The 11,815-nt window shown below is 33.5% G+C and overlaps 1 protein-coding gene across 1 annotated transcript; it reads left to right on the top strand.

Annotated features, from left to right (window-relative positions):
• The first annotated feature begins 7,296 nt into the window (after positions 1-7,296).
• LOC118743609 lies at positions 7,297-8,241 on the top strand. Its single transcript, XM_036476377.1, has 2 exons — positions 7,297-7,648; positions 7,715-8,241. Exons 1-2 carry the CDS (start codon positions 7,297-7,299, stop codon positions 8,239-8,241), a joined length of 879 nt encoding a protein of 292 aa, XP_036332270.1.
• Positions 8,242-11,815: the final 3,574 nt, after the last annotated feature.

The following is an 11,815-nucleotide window of genomic DNA, read 5'->3' as shown; positions in this document are numbered from 1 at the left end:
TCGCTAAAACTTAATTTTGTTTTCAGAAAAAAATTTGCCTTAAATTTATAAAAAAAGAAAAATTGAAACTACACAAATTTGTTGCAATTACTTTAGACAGCATATTAATGATACGAGTTTTGACTTAAGGCAATAGAAAATTTTTAACAATTTATATTCTCTTTCAATTATAGTTTAAGATAAAAATAAGTGTTGACTAAACTTATTTTATTTTTGCGGATCCAAGGTCTTAAAAAGAGCCCCCTACGACTCTTTTCGGCTGCTGAGGGAGTGACTCAAAAAGAACACTAAAAGGCCTTTCTATTAATAATTGTACATAGTAATAGGTAGTATTATAGTTTAAAAAACTAAAAGCTCACTTTTTTACAATGTGAACTAAAAAGTAAAAAATAATTTATAGAACTACAGATTTCGTTTAAGAGCAATAGGAAGTTCCCTTACTGGATTTAATAAAACTTTTTAAGCCAACCTAAAATAGGATTGAATAGGATAAAATTAATTTTACCGGAAAACAAAATGTGGCGTGCTTGATATCAAAAGCTTTGAACTTTTCATTTTCAATTTAGTAATATTGAATATTGTCAATAGCAGGAATATAAGATCTAAGAAGCACCCACGTAGATGAGAGTTTTTAAGGTTTAAAAACTGGTTGAAAATTACGGTCAGAATCGTCGTTTGAAAATCTCCGTATTTGTGTATAGTTGTAGCAACCTGTTCAATTTGAATTGTTTAGCTAGGCCACTTATAAGAATCAGGAGAACAAAATTATTTATCTTAGGGCGTGTGTGAATCGGTAACAAAGTTCTATGGAGAAGCTGTTGAATAATATTTTTACTATCGTGAGACAGTTTTGCCCATCTGCTGTGTGAAATGAAATATTTTTTGACAGCAGTAAATTTTTGATAACCGCAGATTTATGTCAAATAAATTATTACATATTGAAGGGTAATTAATATTTTAAGAAAACATCTACCATCGTTGATTGAAATTTCTCAATTTAAGCTTTTATTTAACGAAAAATTACACACATCAACAATCTTTGGGATTCTCAAAGTTATCTATGCATTTGTCAAAAATTTCACTAGCCTTATGAGCTACTGAAATTTTATTCATCTCATAGTTGTAAAAAATTTACTGGCCGCGAACTTTGTTACCGACTCACACACGCTCTTAATTATAAAAAATGGCAGGCAAAACAAAATTTTTGTATGTTATATTTTGTATATTATGTATGAAAATAACAAAGATCGGGTCACTATAACATATATCTCCCATTCAACTGATTGTTCAGTTATGAGAATTTTCGTTATAACTTCTCGATTTATGCAGCTAGGAACATGAAATTTTGCAATACTTCCAACTACTATCAACAGAATTCTTACAGTGAAAATAACAAAGATCGGGTCACTTTTACATATAGCTCCCATACAACTGATTGTTCAGATATGAGATTCTTTGTTATAACTTCTGCATATATACAGCTAGAAACATGGTATTTCGCACTATTTTCACTCATTATCAACAGATAGTTTACAGTGAAATTAACAAAGATGGGGTCACTATAACTTATATATTGCCTCCATACAACTGATTGTTCAGATATGGGATTTTAATGTAAAACTAATTTATTTGGACAGCTAAAACCGATTAATTTCGTAAGCTATTGTATAAATATTAATACAAAGTCTACTGAGAAAATCGTCAAAATCTTTGCTTTATCTCTTATACCACTGATTGTTCCTATACCAGTTTTTGCGATATAAGTATCTCCTTTATGTAGGAAGCTAAACCCATTAAATTGTGTTACTGGTTTACGTACCGATCACACAGTAGTGAAAATCACTTAGATTGGTGCTATATAAGGTATATCTTCCATACCTTGGATTGTTTAGATATGATTTTGTATATATGTATCTCCTCTATCTATGCCTGCTGTGAATATATAATTTTTTTCAAATACAGTAATCTCTTTAAGTAAAGTTTTCAGATGTTCATGAAAGGTATGAAGCCTTCGGCATAGCCGAAGACAGCGCTGCTTTTAATTTTTTTTTTTTTTTTAAATTTTACACCCATTTCTACTCATTCCATCGACATGAGATAGAATCCATCAGACTAAATAGATTTTCATTAATACCTGGTTATTTTCATCGGGAAAACTACGTCCAAATTCAATTTTTGATTAATTTTTTTTTGAAATTTGCCACTTTTGCTATTTTTCGACACCTCAAAAAGTTTTTCGCTGAAAAACTGAGCGTTCTAGAAAAATTTTGTAAATGCACTTCAAATAATTAGCATCAAAAATTCTATAAGATGAGATCGGTCCCGTTTTTGAGATAAAATACGATCAAATTTTGTTGAACCGTGTTATTTTTAAATTTTTAGTTCAAGAATAATGCATTTGAATGTATATATGTATGTATGTACATATGGACCCTATGTATGTATCTATGTGTATCCGCACTTAACAAACCTAGCTTATCACGGCCATCACGAACCCACTGATTTATTACCAATGTTTTGTGGTTCCAATTAACATCGTGACTTTTTATTGAACTGGTATATCCGAGCTGCTAACGCAAATCACTCAAAAGGACATTGCCGACAGGCTTGTGCGCAAAGTTGAATAGCCTATTTGTGAATTGCGGCGCAAAGAAGAAGTTTAATAAACTCATTTTCAACGCGTCAGCAGTTATTGCACCTCGTTTTTTGGTGTTAGACAATATCCAGCATACTGTACATAAATATGCATGTACCCACACGAGTGCATTAGCATGCGATATATAAGTTTATTTATCCTCCCAGAAGGAAATGTTGTGTGCAATTTAATGTTGACCAGTGGTGTTAAAAATACCTGTAAAATAATATTTAAATGCAAAATACCAATACATCACACAAAAAGTATTTCAAATACAAATACAAGCTAGTTTTACAAAAATTTATATAATTGCAAAATACCAACCCTGCAAAAAATGGGACTAATCCAGGATGAACCCGGGAGCAATCGCAAAGGAGCATGCGACTAATACCACTTTTGATCTCTTTATATGGAATGAACTGATCGCTTTTGTTCGAGCATGTCCTATGAAGAGACTAATTGTACACCTTTATACCCAAACGGGTATAAAAAGCGACTAGTCACTTTTAAAAAATAAAAATAAAAATTTGAGCCAGCTGAGATTCGAACCGGGGTGCTCTGTTTTGTTAGGCGAATACTCTCTCTGTGTGCCAACGCCGCACATGAAATTTCATTGACTAAGTGCGTACATATCATTAAATCGATCTCCAATTATACACATAAGGGATGAGTCGAGACTAATAGACCTCCATTAGTACCCCTATGAGACTAGTTGGGACTAATCAATGGCCAATTGTACCCAATTGAGAGTAATCTCGGATTACTCTCTTTAGAGATTAGTCGCACAATTTTTTGCAGGGAAATTCATATTTTGAAAATACAAATACATTTGAAAATCACACCTACATAAATACGTATAAAACGTCGTAACCAGAGCTGTTAAATTTGCATTGCTATTAGTAATAATTAATTTTGTGCATTCTTAATTTTAATGATTATTTTAATTTTATTACATGACCCAGTAATTAATAATTAAAAGTAATCAAAAATATTTAAGTAATTGGAAATAATCAAATAATCAAAATTAGTCAAATTATTATTTTTAATTGTTTGATTATTTTTAATTACTTTATTTTTTTTTTAATTATGGCATTATCTTCAATTATTTGATTATTTCTGATTAAATTATTACTTTTACTATTTTTACGAATAGATAAAGCTATATTTGGCAGGCATATTTTTATAAGTTAAAATTAAATAACTGCATTCAAATTCACTGTACGTGTAAGTACTTGTACTGTAGTTTACAAATAAGGGCTAATTTCTTACAGACATGGTCAACTGTCTTCGCTATTCATTAGTACTTTCAGAAAGAATTTTGTAGAGCAAACATTGGAGCAGATCTAACGCATAGACATAGGTATGAGTATTATTGTAATGTATTATTGCCAAATTTGAAATAAATCATAAAATTGAAAACAAAACCAAAAGTAATTAAAAATAATCAAATATATATTAATCATAAAATTAAAAAAATCTAAAATAATTGAAAACAACCAAATAATTATATTAAACATGCAATTTCAAAAATCAAAAATAATTGCAAATAATCAAAAAATAACAAAAAAATCATGCAATTAAAATTAATAATTTTTTTCCTTAAGTAATTAATTATTAAAATGCAAATATCTGCATTTAATCAATAAACAGTTACCCAAAAAAACATGCTTTAATTATTATTCATTATGATTATTAATCATTATTTAAAAGGACTGGTTTAATGGCGGTGTTGTAGAGGAAAACTTTATGATAGGACGCATAAGACATTTTTTCTCATCTTCTCGATTGGGTATATTTGCATATAACTGCGAGTACATACATACATACAAATGTTTTTATGTTCAATGACTTTTTGCCTATTTATTGCAGGCAGTGCAAAAACTTATCTATCATTTGGTCGTCTGAAGCTATTTCGCGGCTGTCAGAACCAGGCTGGTTGGTTTGTACAAATTTGTACAAATGACAACGTTAGTCGCATATATTGTACGTACATAAATACCGAAATACATCTACGTAAACTTAAATGTGTGTGTTGGTGCGATTTTTGGTCCTTTTAGAGTTCAATGTTTGCATTACTGACACCTATTGTAGGTACTTAGTTATTTTGGTAGATTATACTACGTAAGTATAAATTGTGTCATTGGCGTAAATTGCTCTAGGTCATTTGGGGAGTGAACTGTTCGACCACGAGTAAAGCCTTACAATCTGAAACTAGCTAAAAATAAGAATTTTATTCCTAAACATATCTAAAAAAATTTGTTTTTATTTTTTCATTTTTTAACCCAAAATTGGAAATGGTGGATGTTATTTGCGCGAAATGCATACAGCTCTGTTATAAAGGAAATCGGGTATCCGCGGTTTTTTTAAATTCAATGATGTATTTGCGGTGAAGCTAATCCATTAAAGCGGTTCTTTAAAAAGAAAAGAGAGAGACGTCAAAATTTTGCATTCAAATGCTTCTAATGTAAGGACTTAGTTAAAAAAAGGGGAATGACTTCTCTGATTTTGTTGCTTTCGATAGTATTCGTCCGTTTCAACCATGAGAAGATTCGTTCTATAGTAGAAGTGAACTCAATAAGCGAAGCTAAAATCTTCAGCAACACATTGATATTTGATGCTGCCTTGGAAGTCAGATACCTTCTCCACACTCCCAACTCAGCAATATTGTTCATAAAACTCACAAGTTTTGATGAATTATTCAGTTACTTTGCCAACTTCAGACGACTTTTGCTTGGACACCGCCATGAATCCCTTAATAATGTATTGGAGATTGGCAAATCTTTCTTCGAGATCTGGGATATTTAAGTCCACAAATTGATTAAATACGGGCACACGGAGGTAGACTTCTGTACCACCTACTTGATAATTTACACGATTCGTCTGTCTACTTATTATTCTGTTATATATAACCTCAGTTATCGACAAGTAATTTTTAAGCAAAAAAAATCGACTTCGATTGCCATATAAAAATTGAATAGTACCGTTAATTTCTCCAAGACTTAATGATCGGATCTAAACCAACTTCGTATGGGACCACCCTTGAGGCTACACCCTTCCGATAGAAAAAGAATTATCGTAATCGGTTGACGTGGTCCAAAGTTATGCGGTTACATACATAACAACAAAAAAAATTATATTCCGACGATTTGATAATACTTGCTACAGAAAGTTTTCTCTCAGGAGTACTAGTGTTCTCCTCATCCGTGGGTACTTGGGTGTAATTGCCAGAGTCCTGTTACCCCGCAATGACTAATTAAAATCAGACCGCGCTACTGACTGGAGTAGGTACACCGTTAAAAGACATACAAACGTAGGGCCATTCAGTTCGCAAGTTGGGTACGAGTAAAGGCTGGACTTACGGATTTGATTTATCATGCCTTTTTTATAGGTTTTTATGTCCTAAGAATCCGTTCCCGGCTTATTAAAAATTGGCAGTCCAATTCTTTTAATTTGACATCTGATCTCGAACGAACGGTGCGGATGTGATGCCAGCGTTTATTAAATAATTGTAATTTAACTGTTCGACAGGTGGCAACTATTTTCTCCAAATTAAAACCATCGACTGGCCAAGCGATTTAACTTGACACCCCAAAATTATTTGTCGGGGATCCCCTTTTTTAATTGTGTGAAACGTAAAAAAACAAAACAAGAATGTGGTACTTCTCTCCCAAAAGAATTACAAAATTTTGTCAATTTTATAACTCCTAGTCCTAAATTTGCTATTTTGTATGCCAAATTTTTTTGGTCTTAAAGTTTTTTTTAAACTCTGAATAACAGAGCAACTCTTTATCCGATCTAAATTTTAATGATAAAGATTAACCGTTTCACTTTCCTTTAATTTTCTTTTCGAAAACCCAACTTTGTTAGGCCAGATAATTTACAAACGAATTTTTGCAACAAATAATTGTTAAATATGAAAAAATTTACATTTTCATAAAAAAAATTAGTATGAGGTTTTTTTTGGAAAAATATTGTACATAGTACGTTTGTACTGCATTCCTGAATATCGAATTTTATAAAACTGTCCATAGTGAACCCTGAACATATGTATGTATGACATTATTTTGGAGACTTGTCATTTAAAAATTTATGGCTGCATTTCTTTATTCATTCTGAACGTTTGGAATAAGCTTTTTTGTTTATTTATTCTTTAGAACGTTCCTGTTGATATGTTGACGTATATTTCAAACGCATTCTGTTTATTCCGGCTGTGAAATGGGATTATCCGGAATGTATAAAGAAACGCAGCCTATATTACATATCAAAAATTACAAATAGAAATAGTTGAAAGAAAAATTCTGTTGCAAAATACTTTTACGATTCAATTTAACATCATTTCTGCTGTTGCAAATCACTTAAAAATAATGAATCCATTTTAAATTTGACTTTTAAAAAAAGTGCTAAAATTCCGCAGAACTTATTTATTTAAATAAATTCATCGAACCAAAACCAAAGCGTGTTAATAATTTGGCAATACCAAATTTAATACAACAAAATTTTTTAATGGCTTGCACGTAAATTTGTGAGTTTTAGTGCTGCATAAAACGAAATTTTTCAATACCTTGCTTAAAGTTGTAATTGCAAAAGATTTGGATCCCAATTTTTTCTGGTAAAAAAGGAAAATAAAAAAATCATTGTAAATTAGTCATTTAAAATGGACCATGGACTCACCAGAACCCGCTAAGACGCATTACGTGCGTTGTTTAAAATGCAACAAAATTCTAGACTGCTCTCGCTACGACACCAACGCTCTACTCGAACATATTCGCACCGATCATCCCGAACTTGAAGTCGTTAATAACGGCAGCAACGGCATGCCACGCAACGGCAACACGGCCATGCGTGAAGCAGCTAACAACATAGTTGTGCCACACGAAACGATCGATGACAATGCCGCCACATTCCAGCCGACAATGTTGGAACGCACCGCTGGCAGCCAGTCCGAGGAGTTTGAGCGCTTTCAGCCCCGCTCCACTTCATCACGCGAACATATGCACATACGCTCACAACGTGGTAAGTTAATCGACCGTTTGACCGCATCTTTAGCGTTCGCTCTCATTTCAACATAATCAACTAAAGGTATCTTTAAAATGCCAGTCGACAGCCGAGACAAAATGGAAATGCCCAACTGTGATCTACGTGATGACCGCAGCAACGACGGAAGCACTGTCCATACGCGCCGCTACCAAGTGCACACGCCTTCGTCGCATTTTAATTACAATGAGAAACCCAAACGCAGCCTCTACCGCACTTCGATCGAAAAGTGGCGGCCCGCCACCGGTACTATCTACTGTCCAAAATGCGGTGCCAATCGTCGGCCGCTGATACGCACACAAACCGAACGCAGCTCCAACAATTCCTGCTGCGCCGTTTGCATACTCGGCTGTTGGCCGTTCTGCTTCCTGCCCTTTCTACTGCCCAATGACAACAAGGAGTACCTTCATTGCTCCAACTGTAAGACCTTCCTGGGGCTGTACGATCGCGCCAATAATTGTGTGAAGCCAAATCGGGAGTATTGTCAAACGGAGGAGACGTTGATTAAAGAGACGGATATGCGTGCGACGGGCGGGGAATGTAAGGAGAAGCGGAGTTGTCGGTGTGCTTGAAGAGTGGAAACTTTTAGCTGTACCGTTTTTCCATATGTTAGCTTTTGCGTTAATCATGTCGTATAGCAACGGAAAGCTTGTGTGTATGCTTTTGTGTATGTAGCTCTTTCCCTACACATTTTACTTCCTCTTTCTAATGCTTTTGACATTGAAAACTATTTTATGTACTTGTTTGGATTATATTCGTGCACGAACCATTTCGAAAGTGTTTTAGCTTTAAAGCTTTGCTGTAATACTAACGCTTTTGTGCTTTTTGGTGATGCAAAACTTTACACACATACATACATATATATTTACGAAAGCTTTGTGTGCTTGGTATAAATAAAGGTATAATTTCTTTATCCACTTATGGTGTGCGATTTTTTACCCAAATTGCGAAGAACTAAGGGCAAAACCGAAAGAATTTTGTTGTTAAATAGTAACAAGAAAATTTGTACAGCGACCTTTCAACCTTTCATTAGCACCACAAGGTAGGGCAGGATATTAATAAATGAACAATGTTGAGAAAACGTGCCACATGTCTTGGAAGAGTGACCAGAAATTGGCAGTTTTCTAGGGCTCTGTACCATGATTTCGTATTTTGGAATAGTTTAAACCATGTTTCGATTTTCAAAAATTATAAAGCATTAGTGCAAAAAAGGCTAAGGAAGCAACCTTATATAATGATAATTTTTTTAATTTAAAATCATGCATAGATAGCATGTAGTTAGTTTGGGGAACCTAAAAGTTGCAGTTCGGACGTTCCTAAAATGTACCTCATATTAAAGATAGCTTGCAATCAGCCGCAGGCCCTTTGGCGTAACCCAGGGTGCATCACGCGGAGGCGACCTGCTCTACACTCCTGCTCACTTATTAATCCTTCCAAAAAATTGTTTATGGGTCGTTGGTAGAACAATACGCGTTCTTTCTCACCACTGAAATTTAGGTTTTAAAGCGTGAAAGCGTAGCAAACAATCAAACTCTTTTTCGGATTTATAATATTAGTAAGGATAGTTTGTATCTCAGTATATTTTCCACTACTCTTAGGACTTTAAACAACATAACCTTAGCTGCTGGAAAGTGCTAGTTTTGATGAAATTTTATTTTTTCAGGCCTACTAGCAATTGCATTTTCTTCGATTAATTCATTTGCATTTGATCTCGACCGAGACATACTTTTGTGATTTAGCTTCTGAATAGAGAAAGCTTGATTCATTACCTTCCAAATGGTACCTCACTTTTATAAATAGAGCAAGAAATATTGAACATCTAACGGAATTCTCTTGACCCAACTTGAATTTTTTATCGATTACTGCCCCCCCATAATTAAAAAATATATATATATTTTTAAATCCATTTCTGTCAGTGCATTTTTTGTGCATTTTAGCTTTTGTAGTTAGTTAAATATTTCATAAGTAAATAAGTTCTGGCGAATTTCTGTTCTGGGTATTTAATATTTCTCCAACCCACGCTATTTTTTGATACAAAAAATTACATCGACGTCGTCAACCATGATGGGGCGAATAATATGCTGTTATATAATATGCAGTACCATCAAATGCCTTTTATTTTCGCCTATACCTACGGTGACTATCCGTCCTTTATTTTAAAGGACAGTCCTTTATTTTAACCCCCTGTCCTTTATAATTTTTTTCAAAATAAAGGACAGGTCCTTTATTTCTTAAACTGTTTTTTAAATCAGCTCTGCATTCTTCATAAATAAATAAAAGAAATACATTTTTAAACACAGAATATGAAAAATAAAAATGTCCCTTACAAAATATAATGAAAACCTTCGCCAGTTTGTTTCGCCCCCACTTAAGGGTTTATATTTATTCGGTAATCTTTGTACAATCTATAAAGGAGGATCGTGTTGCGCGCTGAGTTTCCAGTTCCACTTTTAGAAAACAATAAACCCCCTGCTGCACAGTGGTTCAAAACTGGCATTTAGTGTTCGTAATTTGATTAAGTTTTATTTTTTTTTTTATAAAAGATTACAATATTTGCAAGAGACCAGTTGAGCCGGATGTATGACATTTTATTTGATTATATTAAATTTTTTAGTGCAAAATTCAGAAAAAGTAGCAATTTTGAAGAAAAATACAAAACAATAACAAAAACATTTTGAAGAAAATGTATTCTCCTTTTCCATTTAATAAATGTCACATAACAAAAACTAGTTGAAAACAATTGTATGGTTCTCCCAAAACGAAAAAATTACACAAAAAAATTCTGAAATGTTATAAAAAATGTTAACCAAAAAAAATATTTTTTTTGGTTTTTAGTAAAAATTGGTTGAAAAATGAAGGCTCCGGTGAATTATATATATATACATATAGATTGGCGCTTACACATATGTTAGTGTTTGGCCGAGCTTCTCCTCCGATTTGTGGCGTGCGCCTTGATGTTGTTACACAAAGAGGAGGGACCTACAGTTTTACGCCGACTCCGAACGGCGATTGTATTTTTATGAGAAGCTGTTTTTCAAGGCAGAAATACACTCGGAGGTTTGCCATTGCCTGCCGAGGGACGACCGCTGTTAAGAAAAAACCTTTTATCTATATTTTTGCGATGTTGCTTTGACCAGGGTTTGAACCCAGGTGCTGCGGAGTGGAAGCGCGCACTGCTTACCACTACACCACAGCGGCCGACATCCGGTGAATTATGAACATTAAATTCTAATTTTGAACCACCGTGTGCTGACTTCGTCGCGCAGTATAAATTATGGAAAACGCATTTTCGCAGCAAAGGATGACGAAGTCCTTGAAAAGGATTTGGCTTCATTTTTCGCTACAGCAGGGGAACTTGTACAATTAAATAATATAATTAACTGGTAAATATTTGATTTAGATTATGATATGGATAAGGTACTTTTATCGTACAAGTTGTATGCACGTATTCACAAATCATTTTGAAAAAAAATGTCCTTTATTTTACGTTGGTTAATATGGTCACCGTACCTATACGACGTAGTTGCGTATGTAACGTGTACGCCCGAGTATAGCACCATTCGCAGTCATCTAAAATGTTTACTCGCACGCCTTAACGTAAAAGTCATATTATTTAAAAGTAATTAAATATTTGCGTGGGAGACTTTTACACAGTATTCTGTTTGTATATATATATTATTCTCTTAATGTACAATATAACAATTTCAGAATGAATTTCGAGTTTGCCAATAAAAATTTATAAAATGGAATTTAGTTTCTCAAATCATAGTCATAAAATTATTAAAATTTAAGAAAATCATAAAATTTCGAAAATTACAAAATAGCTGCGACAGGTATTCTGACAACGAAAAACTGAGTTATTTCGGTACTTTTTCGCCTAAATAATATTTTTGAGGCTGATATTGTCCAATTACTTGATTTACTTTTTACTATACTTATTTCTGGAATGCCATTGACTGAAATAAACGCAAGAATAATGCTTTGGCGTTTTTTTTTTGCCGAGAGAAAGGAGTGGCACTGCAAAAAAAAAAAACAACTCCTGGGATTTGCTCATATTGACTTCTTTGTGCGTTTTGAAATTTTTTTGTTTATGTCGCACGGCTTCGGCAGAGTTCGGGAGCATATTTGTTGACGGTAAGTTTTTGT

Source organism: Rhagoletis pomonella, unplaced genomic scaffold (assembly GCF_013731165.1).
Source record: "Rhagoletis pomonella isolate Grant_MI unplaced genomic scaffold, Rhpom_1.0 Rhpom_scaffold_00007, whole genome shotgun sequence".
Classification (NCBI taxonomy): Eukaryota; Metazoa; Arthropoda; class Insecta; order Diptera; family Tephritidae; genus Rhagoletis; species Rhagoletis pomonella.
Note: the sequence above shows the minus strand (reverse complement) of the source record. Positions and strands in the feature narration are given on the sequence as shown.